General features: G+C 49.6%; 2 protein-coding genes across 3 annotated transcripts in view; both read left to right on the top strand.

The window, feature by feature from the left end:
* The window catches only part of LOC142469174 (uncharacterized), a 59399-nt gene that overhangs the window by 31118 nt on the left and 2218 nt on the right, over positions 1–26063 (top strand). The gene's annotated exons all lie outside the window — the stretch shown is intronic.
* On the top strand, positions 524–26063 carry LOC142470392 (uncharacterized). 2 transcript variants are annotated; one of them, XM_075577231.1, is made up of 6 exons: positions 524–596; positions 19868–20505; positions 22512–22625; positions 23159–23209; positions 24231–24344; positions 25871–26063. In XM_075577231.1, exons 2-6 carry the CDS (start codon positions 19977–19979, stop codon positions 26041–26043), a joined length of 981 nt encoding a protein of 326 aa, XP_075433346.1. In that variant the 5' UTR covers positions 524–596; positions 19868–19976; the 3' UTR covers positions 26044–26063. The 2 variants fall into 2 exon arrangements, with proteins under 2 accessions (XP_075433346.1, XP_075433348.1); XM_075577233.1 differs by lacking the exon at positions 23159–23209.

Raw genomic sequence — 26063 nt, forward strand, 5'->3', positions numbered from 1 at the left:
TGCGCTTGCGCGACCACTGCGCATGCGCGAGCTAAGGGTCAATGGCGGCGCCCTCGCAACCCGGCTCCGGGAGCGCAGGGAGCCCGGTGACGCGATCGCGGCCTTAGCAACCGGCCGCACGCGTCCCCGGCAACCCCCGAGCCAGGACCTGACCGCCCTCACCCCTGCGATCGGCTCACGGGGCCGCCCGGGGACTCGGCGGTACCCGCGATCGCGCTCGAGGTGAGGGGGGTGCTGACTCCTAAGGGAGACCTGGCTACACACTGTATCTATATTTTTAGTCCTTGAACTTTATTACAGCCTCAGGGGTTATGTTATCCCCAGGTTACCTCCTTCATATCATTGGCCAAAAGGGAGCAGTGAGGGAGCAGGCGGTGTATACACCGCTACATGCAGAAGTAACTCTCTCTCCCTAGCACAGTGTCTGGGAAATGTTACTGTGCTGCTTCTATGTGTCACTGCTACTGAAGGCTAGAAAACTACAACTCCCATGATGCTCTGCGTGTAAGCATGCGCAGTAGGACATAGTGCTGTGACCCGGATGTAGCAGGCAGTGATACAGGGAGGGTATGAGAGCTGCACATTGCCCTCACCCGGTAAGAGATTAAACATCTTCCCAGCTCCCATAGAGGGGAACCACAGGTCCAGCACCCACAGAGGGGAAAAACAGGTCCAGCACCCATCCTGCACCCATCCTGCACCCAAAGAGGGGAACCACAGGTCCAGCACCCAGCCCTGCACCCACAGAGGGGAACCACAGGTCCAGCACCCATCCTGCACCCACAGAGGGGAACCACAGGTCCAGCACCCATCCTGCACCCGCTGAGGGGAACCACAGGTCCAGTACCCATACTGCACCCACTGAGGGGAACCACAGGTCCTGCACCCACAGAGGGGAACCACAGGTCCAGCTATTAGGGGGTGGGGTGATCAGCTAGCAGTGGAGGGGTGGGGGGGACACAGCTAGCAGGGGGTGGGGGACATCGAGAAGGTTGAGGGGGATACAGCAAGAAGGGGGGGGGACAGCTAGCAGCAGGGGGAAGAGGGACATACACAGTATATACCATACACAGCTGGTATACACAGTAATTACAGGACACGGTGTGTGTGTCACACTACGCTCCCTGCTGCTGGTATACACAGTAATTACAGGACACGGTGTGTGTGTCACACTGTGCTCCCTGCTGCTGGTATACACAGTAATTACAGGACACGGTGTGTGTCACACTGCGCTCCCTGCTGCTGGTATACACAGTAATTACAGGACACGGTGTGTGTGTGTCACACTACGCTCCCTGCTGCTGGTATACACAGTAATTACAGGACACGGTGTGTGTGTCACACTGTGCTCCCTGCTGCTGGTATACACAGTAATTACAGGACACGGTGTGTGTGTCACACTGCTCCCTGCTGCTGGTATACACAGTAATTACAGGACACTGTGTGTGTGTGTGTGTGTGTCACACTGTGCTCCCTGCTGCTGGTATACGCAGTAATTACAGGACACGGAGTGTGTCACACTGCGCTCCCTGCTGCTGGTATACACAGTAATTACAGGACACGGTGTGTGTGTGTGTGTGTGTCACACTGCGCTCCCTGCTGCTGGTATACACAGTAATTACAGGACACGGTGTGTGTGTCACACTACGCTCCCTGCTGCTGGTATACACAGTAATTACAGGACACTGTGTGTGTGTCACACTGCGCTCCCTGCTGCTGGTACACACAGTAATTACAGGACACGGTGTGTGTGTGTCACACTGTGCTACCTGCTGCTGGTATACACAGTAATTACAGGACAAATTTGTGTGTGTGTGTCACACTGCGCTCCCTGCTGCTGGTATATACAGTAATTACAGGACACGGTGTGTGTGTGTGTGTGTCACACTGCTCCCTACTGCTGGTATACACAGTAATTACAGGACACAGTGTGTGTGTCACACTGCGCTCCCTGCTGCTGGTATACACAGTAATTACAGGACACGGTGTGTGTGTGTCACACTGCGCTCCCTGCTGCTGGTATACACAGTAATTACAGGACACTGTGTGTGTCACACTGTGCTCCCTGCTGCTGCTATACACAGTAATTACAGGACATGATGTGTGTGTGTGTGTGTCACACTGTGCTCCCTGCTGCTGGTATACACAGTAATTACAGGACACGGTGTGTGTGTGTCACACTGTGCTCCCTGCTGCTGGAATACACAGTAATTACAGGACACAGTGTGTGTGTGTCACACTGTGCTACCTGCTGCTGGTATACACAGTAAATACAGGACACGGTGTGTGTGTGTGTCACACTATGCTACCTGCTGCTGGTATACACAGTAATTACAGGACACAGTGTGTGTGTGTGTCACACTGTGCTCCCTGCTGCTGGTATACACAGTAATTACAGGACACGGTGTGTGTGTCACACTGTGGGCTCCCTGCTGCTGGTATACACAGTAATTACAGGACACAGGGTGTGCGTGTGTGTGTCACACTGTGCTCCCTGCTGCTGGTATATACAGTAATTACAGGACACAGTGTGTGTGTGTGTCACACTGTGCTCCCTGCTCTGGTATACACAGTAATTACAGGGTGTGTGTGTCACATTGTGGGCTCCATGCTGCTGGTATACACAGTACTTACAGGACACAGTGTGTGTGTCACACTGCTCCCTGCTGCTGGTATACACAGTAATTACAGGACACACTGTGTGTTTCACACTGTGCTCCCTGCTGCTGGTATACACAGTAATTACAGGACACACTGTGTGTGTCACACTGTGCTCCCTGCTGCTGGTATACACAGTAATTACAGGACACGGTGTGTGTGTGTCAGACTGCGCTCCCTGCTGCTGGTATACACAGTAATTACAGGACACAGGGTGTGTGTGTGTGCGTGTCACACTATGCTCCCTGTTGCTGGTATACACAGTAATTACAGGACACAGTGTGTGTGTGTCACACTGTGCTCCCTGCTCTGGTATACACAGTAATTACAGGGTGTGTGTGTCACACTGTGCGCTCCCTGCTGCTGGTATACACAGTAAATACAGGACACAGGGTGTGTGTGTCACACTGTGCTCCCTGCTGCTGGTATACACAGTAAATACAGGACACAGGGTGTGTGTGTCACACTGCACTCCCTGCTGCTGGTATACACAGTAATTACAGGACCCCAACTACCTAGGCACATTCTGACAATTCCTCCACAACCCTCCCCCCCCCCATGAAACTCATCCCCTAGTAATCCCTGCTCGCTGGCTTGCCGGGAAAAGGAGAAACACAAACAATACTTTATTTGCGCAAAGTACAGTGGAAGCATACCATGTTACTGGGTCCGAGAGCTAACTCTTAATCCCTTATATCCTATAAATTTGTCAAAATGGACATTGGAAAATAATTTCTTTAAAAAGAATTGTTGTTAGTTATAAGGAATGCTGTGAGAAGGCAACATTTTTGTTAGAGTTTTTATGATATATATGTTTATATGTATGTATGTATGTATGTGTGTATTTCTCCGCACTGGCTGCATTGTAACATGTGACATTCAAAGCCCTACATGGCCAGAGTCCCGGCTCTCTGAGAGAGCTTCTAGTTCCCTACACTCCCATTCGCTCACTTCCATCTGCAGGTGTAGGACTCCTAACCGTTCCCAGAATCTCGTTGACTTCCTTTTGGGGCCCGAGCTGTTAGCCACGCTGCTCCCACTTTTTGGAATAGTCTATCTCATACAATTTGAGAGGCCTCTCTCTGGGAATCTATAAAAACAGGCTCAGGACCTACCTGTTTACCCAGGCATTTAATTAATGACACACAACTTGTCCGGCATTTAATAGCTACAGCACCGTCCCATCCTGTATCGTATCTTTCCGTGTGTTTGGCCTCTTGTATAACCGTAATGTTTTCTTCTTTTTCCCCTTTTGAAACTGTGAAGCTGTAATGCTGTGCTCACCACAAACAAGGTGGGACCATGGTGCTGAGGTGGGAATGGATAAAACGACAACCACCGGGTCGCGTCTGGATTGTAGATTTGGTCGGGTTAGCCGGGTCAGGGTTGGAGAGGTACGGATTGTCGATATACTTGCCGAGGTCAGAGTAGGAGAGGTTCGGAACGTTGCAGGTACTATTAGCCGGGTTCGGGATTGGAGAGTGTAGTGTCATCGTTGTGTGGTGGCCGAGGTCAGGTTTGGAGAAAAGGAACGCCAGAACCTGGAGACAAACTGTGAACCCCGATCTGAGACGATAGTTTGTGGTACCCCACGTAGGCAGAAGATCTACTGGACGAAAACATCCGCGAGTTTAGGCGCGTTGGGAAGTCCTTTTAGAGGGATAAAGTGCGCTTGTTTGGAAAAGCGGTCGATGATGACGAGAACGGTATTCATCCCCTTGGAAGTGGGGAGATTCACTATGAAATCCATTGATAAATATTTCCATGGACGATCCAGAATGGGAAAGGGTAGAAAAAGTCCCGGTGGTTTTCTTCGGGGAACTTTGTTCCCGGCACACATAGTGCAGGCCTTAACAAACTCCTTGATGTCTCCTTGCATACCTGGCCACCAAAAGTTTCGTTCTACAAGATCAATGGTTCTCCGGGTACCTGGGTGTCCGGACAATTTGGTGGAGTGACACCATTCAAGCACTCTTTTTTTGGTATTGTGGTGCAGTGAAGAGGCGACCCTCCGGTACTTAAAGACCTTCTGAGACCAGGTTTTGGTCCCGGTGGATATTATCCATGACGTCAAATGAGTTGGCAGAGATAATGTATTTAGTAGGGGGTACTGTCTCTAGAAGATCCTCAGATTTATCCTCAGCGAGGAATTGACGTGAAAGGGCGTCAGCGTTGAGGTTTTTTGATCCGGGAATAATGCAGATTATATAATTGACGCGGGAAAAGAGGAGCGACCAGCGGGTTTGTCGAGCACCAAAGCGACGGGCACTCTCTATGTAAAGGAGATTCTTGTGGTCGGTTAGAATAGTAGCAGGATTTTCCGTACCCCCCAAAACGTGCCTCCATTCCTCAAGAGCAAGCTTGATTGCTTGTAGTTCCCGGTTCCCTACGTCATAATTCCGCTCTGCAGAAGAAATAGTTTTCAGAAAAATGCGCAGGGATGTAATCTTGCCAGCTGTGACTTCCTTTTGAGATAAGATGGCACCGGCCCCAAAGTCGGACGCATCCACCTCCAGGGTAGATGGTAGTTTGGGGTCAGGGTGTACCAGGATAGACGCATGCACAAACGCCCTTTTTAGTTGGTCGAAGGCCAGGGTGGCTGCTTGTGTCCAAGAAGCAGAATCTGCATCTTTCTTGGTCAAAACTGTGATGGGGGCTATGGTGGAAGAGAAGTTTTGGGTGAATCTTATGTATGTATGTCTTTATTTATATAGCACCATTAATGTACATAGCGCTTCACAGTAGTGATACATGTGGTAATCAAATAAATAACAGATAATATAAATAACAGATCATAGGAATAAGTGCTTTAGACATAAAAGTAACATTAAGGAAGAGGAGTCCCTGCCCCGAGGAACTTGCAGTCTAATTGGTAGGTAGGGAGAATGTACAGAGACAGTAGGAGGGAGTCCTGGTAAGTGCGTCTGCAGGGGGCCAAGCTTTATGTATCATGTGTTCAGAATATCCACAGTGCTATTCATATGCTTCTTTAAGCAAGTGTGTCTTAAGGTGGGTCTTAAAGGTGGATAGAGAGGGTGCTAGTCGGATACTGAGGGGAAGGGCATTTCAGAGGTGTGAGGCAGTCAGTGAAAAAGGTTTAAGGCGGGAGAGGGCTTTAGATACGAAGGGCGTAGAAAGAAGACATCCTTGAGAAGAACGCAAGAGTCTGGATGGTGCATAACGAGAAATTAGGGCAGAGATGTAAGGAGGGGCAGAAGAGTGTAAAGCTTTAAAAGTGAGGAGAAGAATGGAGTGTGAGATGCGGGATTTGATCGGAAGCCAGGAGAGGGATTTCATGAGGGGAGATGCTGAGACAGATCTAGAAAAGAGTAGAGTGATTCTGGCAGCAGCATTTAGGATAGATTGTAGGGGAGACAGGTGAGAGGCAGGAAGTTCGGACAGCAGGAGGTTACAGTAATCAAGATGGGAGAGAATGAGGGCCTGATTCAGAGTTTTAGCAGTCGAGCAACAGAGGAAAAGGCGTATCTTTGTTATATTGCGGAGGAAAAAGCAACAGGTTTTAGATATGTTTTGAATGTAAGGGGCGAAGGTGAGAGAGGAGTTGAGTGTGACCTCTAGGCAGCGTGCTTGGGCTACTGGGTGAATGATCGTAGTTCCAACAGTAACGTGGAAGGAGGTAGTAGGGCCAGGTTTGGGAGGAAATATGAGGAGCTCTGTTTTAGCCATGTTGAGTTTAAGGCGGCGGAGGGCCATCCAGGATGATATAGCAGAGAGACATTGAGAAACTTTTTGGTTTGTTCAGCAGGTGTAAGGTCGGGTGTTGAAAAGTACATTTGTGTGTCGTCAGCATAGAGGTGATATTTAAACCCAAAAGATGTTATTAGGTCACCTAGAGAGAGTGTGTACAGAGAAAAGAGAAAAGGTCCCAGGACAGAGCCCCGGGGTACCCCCACAGAGAGATCAATAGAGGAGGAGATGTTAGCAGAAGAGACACTGAAAGTACGATATGAGAGGTAGGATGAGATCCAGGATAGAGCTTTGTTCCGAATACCAAGAGTATGGATAATGTGAAGGAGAAGAGGATGGTCCACGGTGTCAAATGCTGCAGAGAGGTCGAGTAATATGAGCAGAGTGTAATGACTTCTGTCTTTGGCAGCATGGAGGTCGTCAGTTATTTTAGTGAGGGCTGTTTCCGTGGAGTGAGCAGTGCGGAAGCCAGATTGTAGAGGATCTTGGAGAGAATAGGTGTTGAGAGAATACAATACGTTCAAGGAGTTTAGAGGCAAAAGGCAGGAGGGAGACAGGTCGATAGTTAGAAAGACAGGTAGGGGGGAGACTTCCGGTGACGTCAGCCGGTATGGAGTAGCAGCCTGGGAGCTCCACAGACTCTCTCGCATAAACTCGAGAATAAGCACCCTTCCACTTAAAATTCCCACCCAAATTCATCACCCTCAAGTGGGGGAAACAACGATACGATGTCCAGGCAACAAAGGAAGCCGACATCACAAGCAGTCACGAAATACTTCTCCCCGCAGCAGAAAAGCCCCGATCAGCAATCTGCTGCACAAGATGGCGGAGGCGCACGTGGCGAACAAGCAGCACAAGGCAAGCCTGCCAGGGCCAAAGAGACCTCCACACAGGAGCAGCCTTTAACCAGGGCCTTCATGGAGGAGCTGATGGCAGCCCAACATATTAAAATGCATACATCCCTCCAAATGGAGATAAAAGCCGCGGTCAACGATCTCAAACAACAGATTAGCGGCCTAGCGGACAAAACCGCCACGCTGGAAGGCGAAATGGAGGAGACCCACACGCGACAAACAGCAACGGAGAATGAGATCTTCAGGCTCCGAGAGGAAATCGCCCTGCTCAAGGACGGGTTGGAGGACCAGGAGAACAGGGATAGAAGACAAAATCTTCGTATTCGCAACATCCCAGAGACAGTTCTTCCTGGCCTCCTCCGCCCATACCTCCTGGACCTGTTTAAGTCTGTCTGCGCTACACTACAAGACGGGGACTTAGAAATAGACCGGGCCCATAGGGCCCTAGGGCCCAGATCTGAGGACCCTGGAAGAAGGCGAGACGTAATAGTGAGGCTGCATAGCTATTCTACAAAAGAAAGCATTCTTCAAGCATGCAGAGAAAAAGAATCACTTACCTTTCTAAACGAACGGCTTCAAGTTTTCAGCGACATCTCCAGTAAAACAGTGCTGCGGAGAAAGGAGATGAAACCCCTAACGACCCTACTGCGGGACCACGAGATCAGGTATCGTTGGGGGTTCCCCTTTAAGCTTACAGCTAATAACAAGGGCAAGTACCTCACGATCAGGTATCCTGAGGATATGGGCCCGTTCGCGCGGGCTCTGGGGCTGACCCCGCCAGCGGCGTGGACACAGGATCACCACCAAGCCCCAGACCAGAGCGAAGAAGAGGAAAACAACATCGAGCCGAGAAGAATGGAGGCCTCAGCAAGTAACAAGACGCCCAAACGCTGAGGGGACCGACGGAGAAGACGATCCCGATCCAGCGCTGCCTACACTACCGCGATGTTTCCCAGCGCAAACAACGCGGGACTAACCCCCCCAACACGAGGGCAAAGTCAAAAAAATGACGAAATCCAGAAGTTAGAGATCAGGCGCCCCAGGACGGAGAGGGCATCCACAAAAGTCCGTGGTCTTTCTGCCACAAAGTTTTAAATCAGTGTTAAGTTAAATCGTTGGAAAAGTTTTTTTCCCCTGGAGAGCCGACCCGTCCGGCTCAGGTTTACAAAGCTGGGAGGCCAGCATGGTTCCAGAGACCTGCGCCCGGGGGGTGGGGGGAGGGAGGTGGTGAGATCCACTATATCTTGGCAGAAGACTTCGAACAGTAAGTACTGCCCCCTCTAAGCTTGCTGAAGCTTCCCCCCCCCCCATGTGAAAGGTCCAATTTGTCACTGCCGAGTGCCAAGGGGAAAACGGCACAGCTCCAGACACCGAGAGAGTGCGCCCCTGTCCCACTTCCCCCCCCCACCTTCTTCCCCCCCCCCCCCCACCTCCCTCCCATGGCCAAGCCAATACCCCCTCGGCAGGTATCCGAACTCAATGAGGCAAACAGGCCCACGCGTGTCCCCCCCCCCCCCCTTCTCCCTTGGACTACCACACAAAGGGTCCCTGCGCCCCATATACCTACTTCACTAACCACATCACCTAGCCATGCTCTAAGGGCCTTCACAAAAGAACTCCTGAAATAACCCTGTAACCCTGGTCTCAGGGTTGAGCTGACTTTCCAGAGTAAAACCGGAACTTGGCCTCCAGAACATTCGGACAAGGGGCACACATACCAACAGGCCAAGAGGCCCTAATAGAGTTTAAACGCCACACAGCGTAAAGTCCAGTCAGTAGGCAAACAAATGCTTTGCTAGGAAACTCAGGTCTATTTAGAAAGAAATGCACAGAACTCTCCCCTCCCCCCCCTCCCTCTCCCCTCCCTCTCCCCTCCCCCCCCCCTCCCTCTCCCCTCCCCCCCCCCCCTCCCTCTCCCCCCCCCTCCCTCTCCCCTCCCCCCCTCTCCCCTCCCACCCTCCCCCCCTCCCTCCCCCCCCTCCCTCTCCCCTCCCCCACTCCCTCTCCCCTCCCCCCCTCCCTTTCCCCTCCCTTTCCCCCCCCCTCCCTTTCCCCTCCCCCCCCCTCCCTTTCCCCTCCCCCCCTCCCCCCCCCTCTCCCCTTCCTCTCCCCTTCCTCGCCCCCCCCCCCTCTCCCCTTCCTCGCCCCCACCTCCCTCGCCCCCCCCCATACCGCCTCCCTCCCCCCCCTCCCCCCCCATCCCGCCTCCCTCCCCCTCCCCCTCCCGCCTCCCTCCCCCCCACCTCCCTCGCCCCCCCACCTCCCACCTCCCTCGCCCCCCCCCTCCCACCTCCCACCTCCCTCGCCCCCCCCCTCCCACCTCCCTCGCCCCCCCCCCTCCCACCTCCCTCGCCCCCCCTCCCACCTCCCTCTCCCCCCCCCTCCCCCCCCCCTCCCCTCCCCCCCCCTAGCCCTCTCCCCTCTCCTCCTAACCCCTCCCCCCCCTACCTCTCCCCTCCTACCCCCCCCCTCCCTCTCCCCTCCTAGCCCCCCCCCCTCCCTCTCCCCTCCTAGCCCCCCCCTCCCTCTCCCACCCCTACCCCCCCCCCCTCCTCCTCTCCTCCCCCCTCTCCCCCCCCCCTCCCCAAGGCTATACAAGGCAAAACATACAAACTGGAGTCAGCAGTAATACTTCTGGCTTGAATTAAAGGTTGACTTTGAGTATAAATCTTCAAGCGTGCGTACACATACTATTTGTCAAGTATGACTGTGTGAAACAGATCATACAAAGGACCAGGTCCCTGAATGTTGATAATATAAATATATTTCCTTAGGTATAGATAAGTATTGTAGTATAAATATGTCTGCTTTAATTGGGAAAAGGTAGAGCAACATGCCCCCCCCCCCACCCATCCCCCCCATCCCCCCCTCCCACTGCCCTCCCCTCCCCCCCCCCCTCCTCTCCTCTTCACTCCCTCGCCCCCCCCCCCCTCATCTCCCCCCCCCCCAGCCTAACCCCCCCCCCCCCTCTACCACCAAGGGTACTTAAGGCAAACTATGTACTTTGGAGTCGTTAGAAATATCCCTGGATGGAAAGGAATGTCATCTGGTATAATATATTCTCAGGCGGGGATATACATATAATACTTACCAAGTATGTACGATGGATACAGACGGTGCAAAAACATATATCAGTGAATGTTAACTATGGAAATGTACCACTCCATGCATATATTTTTTACTGTATGATAAATATGTCCACTACAAATGGAAAAAGTAGAGCGAAATGTTCCCTTTCCCCCCCCCCCCCACCCTCCCCACTCCCCCTCCCTCCCCCCTCCCCCTCCCCCCCCCTCCCCACCCCCTCTCCCTCCCCCACCACCCCCTCCCCATTTACACCCCCCTGTCCTCTCCTCCACCTCCCCCCTCCCCTCCCCCCCAGTCCACCCTCCCCCCCCTTCCCCCTCCAAGGATACCCAAGGCAAACTACGTAATTTTGAGTCGCTAGAAGTACACCTGACCTGAACTGAATGTCACATGGGATAACATATCCTTAGGCGTGGATATATATAATATTTGCCAAGCATATCTACGGGATACAGACCGTGAAAAGTCACACATCCTTGAATGATAACTATGCAAATACACTACCTCATGCATATATTTTTTACTGTATGATAAATATGTCCACTACAAATGGAAAAAGTAGAGCGAAATGTTCCCCTCACCCCCCCCCCTCTCCCCGCTCCCCCCCCCTCCCCCCTCCAAGGATATACAGAGCAAACTAGGTACTTTGAGATCAGCAACCAAATCCCTGGCTTGAACCGTATGGTGACCGGGAGAATGTATTCTTAAGCGCGTGTATATGTACTGCTCGCCAAGCATGTCTAAGTGGAATGGCTTGGTAAAGAAACAGCTTCTCGAATGTTAGCAACCTAAATATGGTTCCCTATGCATACACAAGCATTGTCGGATACAAATATATGACTCAAATGAAAAATGTTGGGGAATATACCCCCTTCCCCTCTCTCCCCCCCCCCACTCCCCCCCCCCCTCCCTCCCCCCCCCTTCCCGTTCCCCCCCCCCCCCCTTTTTCCCTCTCCCTCCCCCCCCAACCCTTCCCCCTCCCTCTCCCCCAATCCTCCCTTTCCCCCTCCCCCCCCCCCCCAAGGTTATGTAAAGCAAACTAGACACTCAGGAATCAGCACTCATATCTTTGGCTTGAAATGTATGTAGCTTGGGGGAATGTAGCCTCAAACGAGAATCTATGTCCTAAATGCTATGTATAGTTGTTTGAAAAGATCAGTGTAAAGGAACAGGTCCCTGAATGTTAGCAACGAAAATATATCTGTTCAAGCATGTATAAACATTAAGTGATAATAATATCTGCTTCAAAAGGAAAAGTAGAGCAATATACTCCCCTTCCCCCCCCCCTCTCCTCTCCCCCCCCCCCCCCCCCTCCCATCCCTCCCCCACCATTCTCCCTCCCCCCCCCTCATCCTCCCCCCCCCCTCCCATCACTCCCCCACCATTCTCCCTCCCCCCCCTCCCATCACCATCCCCCCCCCACCTCCCCCCCATCACCCCCCCCCCCACTATCACCCCCCCCCTCCACTCCCCATCATCACCCCCCTCCCCTATCGCCACCCCCCCTCCCCTATCACCACCCCCCTCCTCCCCTCCCCCCGCTCCGCCAACTCCGCTCCCCCCGCCAACTCTTCCTGACGAGAACCCAATAGGATAGGATAAGATGTTTATAGTTTCAGAGAGTCTGCGTCCCCGGACTTACCTGCTCCCTCGGTACAGGGGTCAGCGGATTTCTCCCATCGGGCCTTCAGCCCACATTTTGGTTACAAAAACCAACAGTAAATTAAGAGGACCACTCCAGGCCCTCTTTCCACCCTATCTCTCCCTGGTGATTCTGTCACACCAGGTCTTCCCCCCAACCCCTCCCCCCTCCCCAACCCCCTCTAGCGCCCCTTATGTGTCTCACAAATCCCTCCCCCACACGAGGCCTAGTAAACCGCCTTATACACGACAGACCAGGCCTAAGAGTGCAGAGATCCAAAAAATCCTCTTGACATGGGAATCCCAAGAGCTTTGGAGCCCAAGGCCCCGAAGAAAACCAAAAAAACAATAATGTCGGCCATTAAATTGATCTCAATAAACGCCAAGGGGCTTAACTCCCCGAAGAAAAGGAAACTAGTTCTGAAAGACCTGAAAAAATCCAAAGGAGACATCATCCTTATTCAGGAGACCCATTTCAATTCCCTAACTCCACCCAACACTTTTAAAAGCATATTCCCACAGGCATACTTTGCCTCGTCCCCAAGTAAGAAACGAGGAGTAGCCATCCTTATGAGAGCAGGGACACCATTTGCTCTTACAAAGACCCATCCTGACCCGGATGGCCGATTTCTAATTGTCCAGGGCACGCTTGCTGGCACACCAATCACATTGGTGAACATCTATGCCCCTAATGAGAATCAAATCCCTTTCCTCAGGAAACTCCTTGAGTCCCTGGAGCAACAATCCTTGGGGTCTCTTATTATAGGTGGGGACTTCAATATGGTAGCTTCCCACATGCAGGATAAATCAACCCCCCCTAGCAACGCCCAACCACCCCCCCAAGCTAGGTATATAACACAATCACAAAAGAAAGCTAAAGAATTTAGGGATACTATGGAGGAATTCTCGTTGGTTGATATCTGGAGGGCCCAGCACCAGGGCCAAAGGGATTATACCTTCTTCTCAGCCCCTCGTCAGTCCTACTCGAGGATTGACTATTTCCTAGGTACAAGAAATGTTTTCCAGGCCTCCGCCCAGTCAAGTATAGGATCAATCACCTGGTCGGACCACGCACCCATAGATCTAACTCTAACTCTCCCCTTCGTCAAAAACACACAATATAGATGGAAGCTAAACGATTCCATGCTCAATTGCCCAGACACAGAGGCAACTATACGTGAGAAATTATCACTATATTTCCAGCAAAATATAGGATCTGTCTCCACCCCATCCATGCTATGGGAGGCTCACAAAGCCACAATAAGGGGAGACCTAATTTCAATAGCCTCATACAAGAAAAAAACCAAACTTAAACTCCAAAAAGACCTGACAGATAAAATCACACAACTGGAAAAACAGCATAAAGCCACAATATCAAAAAAAGTACTTAAAAACTTAAACCTAGCTAGAGCGGCCCTCAAGCAGTCCCAATTAGAAGATGTCGAAAAGGCCCTCAGATGGACTAGACAGAAGTACTTCGACAAAGGCAACAAAGCAAGTAGATTGCTAGCCTCCAAACTGAGAGGAGCCAGGGTTAAATCCCAGATAACTCGTATAAAGAAAAAAAAAGGACAGGTTACATTCGCTGAAAAAGAAATAGCGCAGGAATTTGCGGATTATTACTCCGAATTATATAACCTCCACCCCCCAGGCCGAGACCCAGTGAGCCTTGAAACAATTACTAGCTACTTAGAGGAGTGCTCCCTCCCAACACTAACACCGGAAGAGTTAGAAACACTCAACGAAGAGATAACGCAAGAGGAGCTTAGTATAGCTATAAGCACACTCAAGCCATCCAAGGCCCCAGGACCAGATGGGTTCTCCAACTCTTATTACAAACTGTTTAGGTCTACCCTGTCACCTCACCTCCTTAATATGTTTAACTCCTATCTACAAGGTGAACCAATCCCAGCCACCATCACAGCGGCAAATCTTGCCATAATACACAAGGAGTGTAGAGACCCACTCCTCTGTGGAAATTACAGACCTATTTCACTATTAAACACAGACCTCAAAATCTACAGCAAGATCTTAGCAAACAGGTTAAACCCTATTCTCCCTAGACTTATAAATAAAGATCAAGTGGGTTTTGTATCAGGAAGACAGGCCTCCGACAATACCCGCAAAATCATTGATATAATCGACCACGTGCATCTCACAGGTTCAAAAGCAATGATTCTAAGTCTGGATGCCGAAAAGGCATTCGACAGAATCAAGTGGACTTTCCTAGATCAGACTATGAGGAGGTTCGGTTTTAGTGGTCCATATCTAGAGGGAGTGAGAGCCCTCTATCATAACCCCACAGCCCACATAAAATTGCCAGGGGGCCCCTCGAATCCAATTCAAATTAGGAACGGGACCAGACAGGGATGCCCACTCTCCCCACTATTATTTGCCCTAACTATAGAGCCCCTCGCAGCCACAATCAGGAGCGAACAAAGTATAAGAGGCGTACCAATTGCGGATAGGGAGCACAAAATCTCTCTATTTGCGGATGACGTGATCCTGACGCTCACGGACCCCCATAACTCCCTTCCTAACCTCCAAAGAGTCCTAACTGAATTTGGTGTAGTCTCCGACTATAAAGTTAATATGGACAAGTCGGAGGCTCTAAATATATCCCTACCCGACCAAACCTGGAAGCTTATCCAAGCTAATTATAAATATAAATGGAGTACTAGTTGCATAAAATATTTAGGAGTCAAAATCTCCAACTCCTACGACAAGCTTTATCAAAATAACTATCCCCCTTTATTTGACCAAATCAGAAAAGATCTAGAAGCCTGTAAAAAGCACCAAATATCATGGTTTGGAAGGATAGTGTCCATAAAAATGAATATCCTGCCCAGGCTACTATACCACTTCCAAACCCTCCCAATCTTAATTCCGCAAGCAGTATTAAAAAGTCTCCAATCCCAAATCCTCCAATTTATATGGAATGACAAAAAACCCAGAGTCCCAAGATCGGTCTTGCTTGCGTCAAAGGGGAGAGGAGGATTGGGGGTTCCTGATATAGTCAAGTATTACCAAGCGGCACAACTGAAGCAGGCTGTGATGTGGAACTGTGATCCGGACTTAGCCGCCTGGCTGGAAATAGAGGCCCACTACGCGCATCGCAGCCCCCTTCAGTCAGCAATGTGGACCCCTGGCAGCAACAGGTCAGGCTCCCAAAAATTTGATCTAGGAGCAATGAGATGCACGTGGAGTATATGGCTGAAAAGCAAAGGGAAGTATGGTCTGATAGCATCCCCTTCCCGGCTCATCCCACTCTTCGGGAACCCAAACTTCCCACCAGGGTGCTCCCCAAGACAATTCGACCAATTTCAAGGTCATAACATTAAGCTGGTTGCTGATCTGCTGAAGAAAGAGGAAATCTTGACTTATCAAGAGCTTAAAAACAAATATCAATTCCACGACCTACACTTATTCAAGTTTCTGCAGGTCCGCCACTTCCTACAAGCACTATCACCAGCAGCAAAATTCCCCCCACTCACCAAATTTGAATCTATATGCATCAAAAACAGATATATGAGAGGCCTGATATCTGAGATCTACAAGTGCCTGGAGCTAGGATCTCAGGATCATATGCACCGATATATGCAAAAATGGTCAGAAGACCTACAGATAGATATAGATCAGGAAGACTGGGCGGAGATCTGGGAACAAGCCAAAAAAACATCAATATGCACGATAACAAAAGAGAATATCTATAAAATTATGTATCAGTGGTACCTGACTCCAGTCAGACTGAGCCAAATCTACCCCGGCACATTAGACCTCTGCTGGCGGGGATGTGGTCAAAAGGGGGACATGGCCCATATTTGGTGGTCATGTCCAGAGATCCAGAAGTACTGGAGTATGATCCAGACACTGGTGGAGGACACAACGGGACTTATTCTCCCGACCGACCCGCTGACCCTGGTGCTGGGCAAACCTATGGAAGATACCCCCCCCCCGATGTCAAGACTCATCACGGCCATATTAACAGCAGCCAGGTGCTCAATTGCAGCTGCCTGGAAGCATATCAAACCCCCCTCAAGGACTATCGTGATCAGAAGAATCAACGAGGTAATGTTAATGGAGAAGCTCACGGCCATGCTCCAGAAAAAGATACCCCAATTCCAGAATACCTGGGAGCCCTGGCTAGGGAGATAAAACTAGAGAAGAATAGACTGAGGCTGACCCAAAGCGGGAAAATACGCCGCACTCTTGAGCCAGGGAAATAGACATGGCCTCAACCCCTCCCCCCCGTTCCCCCCCCCCTACCAGTCCCTCCACCCCCCCCTCCCCTGTGAGTGCTCCCTTCTCCCCTCTTCCCCCCCCCTCCCCCTCTTTCTTTTTCACCCCTTTCTCCTGCGGAAAATGAGAAAAAGACATTGGTCACGATGTACAACTATCTTGGGCTCAAGACAGAAATGTATGTAAAATTTTGTTTGAAGAAATGACCAATAAAAGAAATTGTTACAAGAAAGACTGGTAGGGCCAAGCTTGCTGTTTTTGAGTAATGGTATAACTGTTGCATGTTTGAAGGAGGATGGAAAGGTTCTAGAGCAGAGGGAGGAGTTAAAATTGTGAGTGTAGGGATTATAGTAGGACCAAGAGGTTTTAGGAGATGGGAGGGAATGGGGTCAAGAGAGCAAGTGGTAGAGGGAGAAGAGGCGATCAACAGCGACACATCCTCCTCTGAGAGTGGAAAAAGAGTCAAGGAAGGCAGGAGGAGAGTTAGGAAGAGGTGTAGGATGGGAGGAAGAAACAGAGGGGATGTTCTGACGTATGGATTCCACCTTTTCCTTAAAATAGCAAGCAAAGTCCTGGGCGGAGATGGAGGAAGGAGAGGCAGCTGTCAAATAATTGTCAAAACTCAAAGCCATACAGCGTTTTTTGGGAGTGGTGGGCCGGGGCCAATCCAGGACTTCCTTTGCTTCGCTGCGTCCATTGAGAAACCTGAATCGGAGATGATATATCCCAAAACTGCCGTGGAGGTCTGATGGAATTGGCATTTTTCCAGCTTAGCGAAGAGATTATTCTCTCGAAGGCGTAACAGTACCTGTTTGACGTGCCCGACGTGTTCCTGGGCCGTTTTACAAAAGATCATAATATCGTCTAGATATACAATGAGGAATTTATTAAGAAGGTCCCAGAATCTCTCATTGACAGAGTCCTGAAAGACCGCCGGAGCGTTGCATAAGCAGAAGGGCATGATGAGATACTCGTAGTGCCCATCACGGGTATTGAATGCCATCTTCCATTCATCACCCTGGCGTATTCTAACCAGATTGTAGGCGATGTGGAGGTAGGATTCCGGATCGTGCTTTATTGAAGATATCGCGGAATTCCTGGTACACTTCCGGTAGTGAGTTCGTCTCTTCTAAAATGGTATAAAGCCTCCAACTTTATGAACCGGCCTCGTGCAAGTCACAGCACACGAGAACTCCATACGATAGGTTCCTTATTGGTCCAATCAATATGCGGGTTATGGAGTTGGAGCTACGGAATTACCTCAACGGAGGGGGTATGAATAGCGTCAAAGTGGATCTCTTCCTTGTGGTCCCCTCTCGTCTGTAGCTGCAAGGAGATGGTCTGCAGGGAAATGAAGGCTGGCTGTAACGGTCGTCCGTCGATGGCCCCCAGTCCTACCGGTTTCTTCTTGCGGGTAAGTGGAATGTTGTTCCTTTCCGCGAAGGACTGGTCGATGAAATTGCCTCCCGATCCTGAGTCTACAAATGCCAGTGCGGCAATATGAAATGTCTCCCCTGTGAGAAGGACCGGAATCAAAATCCTGTTTCGGAAAACCTCTTTAGAGATAGGCGAGATAGAAAGTGTTCCCAACGAGACTCTCCGGGATCTCATTGGGAGTTTGCATTTCCCGGCTTGTGGGGACACTGGAGGACCTGATGACCGTTATGGCCATAGTATAGGCTGAAGCCAGTGCTGCGCCGACGTTGCTTCTCGGATGGGGACAGCTTATTACCCCCTAAATGCATAGGCTCCGGAACATCAGAGTGGGTAGGTAGTGGAGAAGTAGAGTGAAGGAAAGGTGAACTGGGTACCAGTTGTCGATGGCAGGAACGTTCTGCGCTCCTCTCTTGTAGGCGTTTGGCCACTGGGATACAGATGGCGATCAATTCCTCTAGATCCGTTGGGCGTTCCTGCGCTGTTCGTCATTTTAGGGGTTCAGAAAGACCCTGTCAGAAGGCGGAAGTCAATGTCTCATTGTTCCATCCAGTCTCGGATGCAATGGTGCAGAACTCCAGGGCGTACCTAGCGACCGGTCTGTTTCCCTGGGAGATATGGAAGAAAGGTGGCCGCAGTCATCTTACATCCTGGGGTGTCGAAAACCCTACGAAATTCCCTGGTGAAGAGATCGATGACCTGTGTAAGGTCTGACACATGCTCCCAGATGGGGAAGCCCAAGCCAGGGCATCATCCGTGAGGAGCGAGATGATGTATGCGAGTTTGGATCTTGAGGAGAAAAAACGAGAAGGGGAGATCTCGAACTGAAGAAAATACTGGTTAAGGAAACCTCTATACCCGAGAGGGTCCCCAGCATAACGGTTAGGCGTCGGAAGGCGGGGCTCAGTAGCGGGCAGAAAAATAGCAGCTGAAGAGGCCGGAGTGGGTACAGGAGGGTCCATCTGTGCCTGAACAGTGAGAGAATGGAGGCTTTGCTGAAGCAGGTCCATTCGTCTGTCATTTTGTTCTAGGTACGACCCAAGTCTGGTAAACAGGTTGGAATGTGAGGACAGAGTTCGCTCCACCTCAGCGGGGTTTATGTTTGTGGGGCTGAGCATACTGTCACGCTGTGCTCATCACAAACAAGGCGGGACCAGGGTGCTGAGGTGGGAAATGGATAATACGCCACCCACAGCCAGTGGGGCGCATCTGGATTGTAGATTTGGTCGGGTTAGCCGGGTTGGAGAGGTACGGATTGTCGATATACTTGCCGAGGTCAGAGTAGGAGAGGTACGGAACGTTGCAGGTACTATTAGCCGGGTCCGGGATTGGAGAGAGTAGGGTCGTCGTTGTGCGGTTGCCGAGGTCAGGTTTGGAGAGAGAAGAATCGTCCAGTAGAGAGAAGAATCGTCCAGGAGAGCCGGGTCGGTACACAGAATGAAGCAGCAAGACTGTGGAGACAGAGAGAGGTAAGAACAATGTAACTGGCTGAGCATAGAACCAAAGTGCTAGTGGCACAGCTGAGCATATGTAGGAGAGAGCAACCTATGGACTAGCTGCAGCGTGGAGGTGTGGACCGGGTGGGAGCAGTGATAGGATGAGGTGCAGGAAGGTCTCTGATAGCAGAGAGGCTGCCTGACTACTGAGTGTGCGCCCCCTGTGCGCGCCCCCTGTGTGCGGCGGGCATGCCTGGGTACGGTGTGAGAGGAGAGCAAAGGGGGGCGTGGGAGTGTGCGCGCCCAAGGCGGCGTTGCAGTCCGACAGGGTTGGTGAGGGGAGCGGGCGGCGCCGAGCGTCCCGCCGTCAAATACGGTGAGTGAGGAGCACGCAGAGGCCGGCATGGCTCCCTGAGCCTCACAGATGCGCTTTGAGTCCCATTGGGAGAGAAGCGCTATATAAAAATAATGTGTTATTATTACACTATAGAACAGTACAGCGTGTTACTATGTTGAACTAAGAGGACATCACTATTCTTATGGCTGCTGATCTCCGACTCTTCTGCGGTTTGTATACTAGATGGTTATGTTTTAACTTAATTCTGATCCATTCATGTAATTTGCAGTTATTGAAATGAAGCTCCTGTTTGAGGAAGGACCATATGTTTGTTTTGGCGCCCCTGTCTCCTCTGACTCCTTTGGGGCTGTTTTATGTTAATAATATTAGGTTTGAATACTTATACTAAATGCTGTATATTTGTTCAAGAAAACAGATCATACTAATTACATTTCTTCTTCTCTTTTATACAGGCACAGCGGTCATCCAACAAATATAAATCAAGGAACCTCCTATCTCAGCACCTTCAGAGGGGCACTGCCCACTACCAGCATTGACAGAGGGGCACTGCCCGCTACCAGCATGGACAGAGGTGCACTGTCCAATACCAGCATGGACAGAGGGGCACTGCCCACTACCAGCATGGACAGAGGCGCACTGCCCACTACCAGCATGGACAGGGGGGCACTGCCCACTACCAGCATGGACAGAGGCGCACTGCCCACCACCAGCATGGACAGAGGGGCACTGCCCACCACCAGCATGGACAGAGGCGCACTGCCCACTACCAGCATGGACAGAGGCGCACTGCCCACTACCAGCATGGACAGAGGCTCACTGCCCGCCACCAGCATGAACAGAGGCACACTGCCCCCTACCAGCATGGACAGAGGCGCACTGCCCGCCACCAGCATGGACAGAGGCGCACTGCCCACTACCAGCATGGACAGAGGAGCATTTCCCCCTACCAGCATGGACAGAGGCGCACTGCCCACTACCAGCATGGACAGAGGCGCACTGCCCACTACCAGCATGGACAGAGGCGCACTGCCCACTACCAGCATGGACAGAGGCTCACTGCCCACTCCCAGCATGGATCCACGCCTGTTAAGTGAGTATAGTAGATATTTTGGTGGCTTTGAAACCTGCAAGAAGGGAATGGCTGATATTTAGCAGTTATGTCAGTCAAGCCCCAAACTAATTCATCTTGTGTTCTCGTAGAATCACTAGCAGGTCAGATATGTCTGTCACGGTAGCCCAGGACTTTTAACACCATTTATATTTAAGGTATCAGTGACAGGCTGATGGTGCAAAAACAGGCGCTAAACACTACTAGTGATAAAGTGAATAAGATGAATAAACAATATAATATTGGTGGTTTAAAGCTGCAGTTCAGTCAATATCCTGCATGTGTGTTTTTTTAATAAATCAGTTCTGTAGTAAGAAAAAATACTTTTAGCATTTTCTGTTTTTAAAAAAACAACTTTGAAAGACCAATTTTCTCGTATTCTATTTTAACAGCCATTTGCTAAGGCGCTGCCCCTTCATGTCCTGTCAGCCCTGCCCTCCCTCTTGCACATGTCAGTGCAGGAGTGCTCATGAATATTAATGAGCTTCCACTGACTGACAGAAGCAGATGAAAAACATATGCCATATCTAAAGATGTCGCCAAATTTCGCCGGTCAATACATGGAGGACGAATTGACTGGCAGCTATACAGTTCTTTAGGTAATTAGAAATTGCCCACATAAAACTATTGAAGTAAAAAAATTAAAATAAAAAAAAAGACTGAACTGCAGCTTTAAGTGACTCAATTGGTGCCAAATGAAGTGGCTGATATAAAAGTTGCAACTCCCTGCTCAAACCCTCTGGAAGGGATCTTCACTGGTCCCAGAAGGTCGATATGTATTCTCACAACCCAGGGGGAGCATATGGAAGAAAAGCAACAACAAGAAAAACAATCTAAGTGCAGACAATAAAATTCAATTACAGTGAATTAACCCACATTGAACTTTATTGTCTGCACTTAGATTGTTTTTCTTGTTGTTGCTTTTCTTCCATATGCTCCCCCGAGTTGTGAGGATACTGATCCGAAATCCAGCCTGCTGGCTGGGCCTCTCCATGCTTCCCTGTGTGAATAGCTCTTTCACTTCAGAAGCACCTTTGAGAGGCCCGCCAGCAGCTGCTTGTCTTCCAATCTCCAACAGGAAAAGAGAGTTATCTGCTACACTGCTCTCCCTTATATAGGGCCAGCTCTATATTTAATACTCTGCAATAATAGGAGGGAGAATTCAAAACTTGGCAATGGAAAGCGTGCTTATGAATTTGAACTCCAGGAACTGCTTTCCTGGCTAGCCCCATACCCCCTGGGGTCCTGGCTCCCCTGAGTCTACGTGAAACAAAGGGCTTTCTACTCCAGATATCCTGTTCACCAAATGATTCTCCCCCCTCTGGTTCCTCTTTGAACTATGGACTCTATGCAAACTGGCTGGCATCTTAATGTATAGAGCCTTATAGTAAACACAAAACTCGATTATAAAGTACACTTTGTTACAGAATATACTTTGGGGGACTTTATAAGGGAAATAACTTGAGGATATTTGGGCTCGAAATCCAGGAGTCTGGGGGACACAGGGAATCCCCGTGTAATTCACCCTGCGTACCGGCAAATCATGCCTGCTCGCCGGGGAGAAGTAAACGACTACCAGCAACTTTGGCCCCCCAACTCCTGCAACCGAAATATTTGTATTTCCACCCAAATGATCCCCCTAAAACTGACACACAAGAAATGTCACAGTTCTAGGGCTAAAGGAACATGAAATAAGAAAAGACAGGGTCATTTTATTTTCCGGCATGTATTATCCCTGGTCCCTGGCGTATGGAGGTACCAGGGACCCCATGGGTTCAGGGGTAACCAGCGGGCTTAACCTTTATTAGATAGCCTGGTTACCCCCTCCCGTCACAATGTCTTCAACTCTGTCATTTTCTGCCAGAAGGGCCAGTTAAACATTTCTTTACGAGAGGTATTATAATATACCAATATCAGAGGAGGTGAAATCACAATAAGATTTCCCACTCCCAGCTTTACATGAGGGATTTCCCTTCTCTCGTTGGCAGGTTTTCCAGTGATTGTACAGGAGAGGTTAGAGATTAAGTCAGAGGAAGAAGATCCGAACACTGAGGAACATCTCACCCCAATAAAGCGAGAAGTAGATACATTTCCTATATGTGGTAAGTACCCTTATATCCTCATTTGTCTTTATTCCATTTGTGTAAAAAAAAATGGACTAAAATATTAGGAAAAGTAATATTAAAGCATGGATACATTTTATAAGCTACATGTTCTAGTGAAATAAAGACGGCCATCATTTGTCTGTTATACTGAGAATATTATTTTTATTGAGGTATGCACAAAACCCCAACATGTTTACAGCACTCAAATGGTTAATAACAAAGTAAATCAATTACTACTTCTCTTCCCTGAGGAATTGGTAATTTGTGTGTGTGTGTGTGTGTGTGTGTGTGTGTGTGTGTATGAAATTTGCTTGATTGTTAGTAGATGTGGGGATTCTCATTTGGTCCCTTGGTTGGTCTGCCCGCCCATGCCCACCTCCCCCACAGGTCTCATTGGCCAAGAGGTACGCTGACACACATAGACACACACACACTGCCACAGAGTCTCACCCCTGCAGACTCGCCATACCCCCTGAGACTGTCACCCGAGACTCTGAAGCCTAATAGCCTCGGAAACTCTCTCCCGGCAGACTCCCCCTACACACCTGGGATCACCCCTGCGGAGTCAGACACCCGCCTTGGTAAGTTTAACCCACCTCTCTGTCCACCCCCCCTGTTACCCGTCCACGCTCACAAAAATGGCCGCCTTCCTGCACGATTGTCCCCCTTCATTAACACACTTCATGCAACAAAATGTAGCTCACCGTTCAAAATTTCAGCCTTACCGGCCGCTAACAAAATGGCCGCCTTCCCAAAACAATAACATATTAATTGTGAAGCATCACCATTTCAGCCTTCCCAGACCCCGCCCGCTCCCAAAATTCCAGCCTTCGCGCACGATTAAATATTAATTGTCCACCTTCCATGCACGTGTAAAAATGTATGCCTTCCCACCCGCTCCGCGCCCGCTTGGCGACACCGCTACTCGGCTAAAATGGCCGCCTTCCCGCCAAAGCCACTATTCATTCATTCACTTCACCACACACCCCTGTCACCACTACGGACACTTGCCTCCGCCCTTGCAGCCGTCATCCGCACTTAGCCCACTATTCCCGCGCGGTGCCGCTTCACGCCCACACACTGCTGGCGGAGCACGCGGCGGGGGTAGGGCTCCAGGGGGAGAGTGTACGCGGGAAGAGCGGGGCATGATGCGCTGCCTCCCGCCCCCACATGGCGGCATGGCGCCGGAGGGAGAGTGTGTGCGGTTACCTCACCCATGCAGCAAATCACTCCCACCCAGCAAATCACTCCCACCCACCCAGTCACTATCTCCCACCCACCCAGTCACTACTCTGAAGGGGGGGAAATCACTACCCTACAGCCAGCCCACCAAGTGACCCACCGCTGATGAGCTCTGAAGGGGAGGGGGGGAAATGGACATGTGAAAGGGGGGGGTGAGGGCAACGGCCCCTGACCAAGGGGGGGACATTGGAGCTGTGAAGGGGGGGGGGGGAAATGGAGCTGTGAAAGGCGGGTGGTTCGGGCATCTGAACGTGGGGGGATATATATGTGTGTGTGTGTGTGTGTGTCTGTATAGTGATGTCACAATGAGATTCCCCACTCCCAGCTTTACATGAGGGATTTCCCTTTTCTCGTTGGCAGGTTTTCCAGTGATTGTACTGGAGAGTTTAGAGATTAAGTCAGAGGAAGAAGAGCCGAACACTGAGGAACATCTCACCCCAATAATGAGAGACATAGATGTATTTCCTGTTGGTGGTAAGTACCCTTATATCCTCACTTGTCTTTATTCCATTTGTGTAAAAAAAAAATGGACTGAAATGTCTACAATATTAGGGAAAATAATATTAAAGCCTGGATACAATTATAAGCTACATGTTCTAGTCTCCTCTGTTAGCAGTATATATGGGCAACTAATCAGTACATTTTTATTCATGTGAACAGCAGTAGCTGCTACAACTGTGTGTTACTAGGCTGACCCTGTTGTTCAAGTACTTTTTGCCTCTATGCTTACATGCTACTAACGTTCCCTACGCAAAGGGTGAACAGAGGACACCCTCTATATTGTATGGTTCACCACAAGGTTATTTGAGGTCAAAGCACTGATGTCAGCCCTACTGATATGTCTATCCACGCTTAGGGGTCTGTATTTATAGGGACCATATACAGTGACATTGGCCCTAAGTACTTACCTGAGCAGTTCCATCTCAGTGAATTTGATGATATGTGATATTCAAATATATAGACCTACCTTGATCATTGCTGCAGATCCCCTATAGGTTACCTGAGGTCAAGACAGCAATGGTATAGATTCACCCATACCTTTGCCCACAGTTATACAGCGAGCACCCAGCTTACTCTGATCACACCTTCTCCTTGCCGGTTGTATTGTGGTGTATCTATATAAATCACCCGGCTACTGTAAATCCAATTACCCTATTCCTTACCTTGATTTATCAGGTTACGTGTTCCAGTGATTTACAGCGTACATTACCCTGTGTATATGATATTTCCCTGTACGTATCCACCTCTATACAGATCCTTTACAAGGACTGTGATTCAGTGTGCTAGTGGCATTTTACACCGGCATATTCATATTTCGGGATCCTGAGCCTGTACGGCTGTCGGCATTGGATCCAGCACATACCTTCAGTCTGTCATTTTAACACCCTTTATTTTATTGCTAATAATAAAGATTACGTTTTAATTACTACATTCATCACCAGAGGGTGAGCTTGAGTGCTACAGTTGGGTTCTTTCTCTCCCAGTTTTGTATGTCCATGTTCAGCCAATACTAAATTTAGACAGATACTTATCCTACAGTATATCCGTATCTACAGTATTTTGATCCGGAGGAAGGCAAACTGAAAGCCCCAGTGAAATATTATCCAGTGATGTCTCAAAGTTGATATAATTAAATAGAACAGGAGTTCCTTAACGTCATGAACCATGTTAATGATTTGGAGGATGTACCTGTACACTTAGATCAATAATCAATACAGTAATCAATAAAAATTATTATATATGTATAAAATGTATTCACTGCGAGCTGCCAGAGACAAATTGCAGGTCTTTGGGAACCCACTATGCAAATGATTGGAGGGCACCAGATTTCATGGGGCCACAATTGTAAAGGGTTTAGAGCAAAGAGAATATTTTATTAGGTAGATAGTGATAAAGTAAATTCTGCAACGCATACTGTATTTTGTTAGTAATTTGCTTTCAGTTATTTGATTTACAGATTGAAAACATTTGAGTTGTCTTTTGTTGTTTACTTCTCTTAGAGAACTTCGTGAATGATGAGCAGAACTGGAGCTCTGATTTATCAAGCTGGTTTATTCATCGCAGCCCTGAAGTTCCAAAAACGAATGATTCCTGCCACATGTTGGACACATGCAAGAAACGAGTGCCATATGATGAATTCCCAGGTCTTGTACAGCACACAAAGAAGAAGTGAAGATCATCAGGAAGCGCAAT

This window comes from Ascaphus truei, chromosome 1 (genome assembly GCF_040206685.1).
Source record: "Ascaphus truei isolate aAscTru1 chromosome 1, aAscTru1.hap1, whole genome shotgun sequence".
Taxonomy (NCBI): Eukaryota; Metazoa; Chordata; class Amphibia; order Anura; family Ascaphidae; genus Ascaphus; species Ascaphus truei.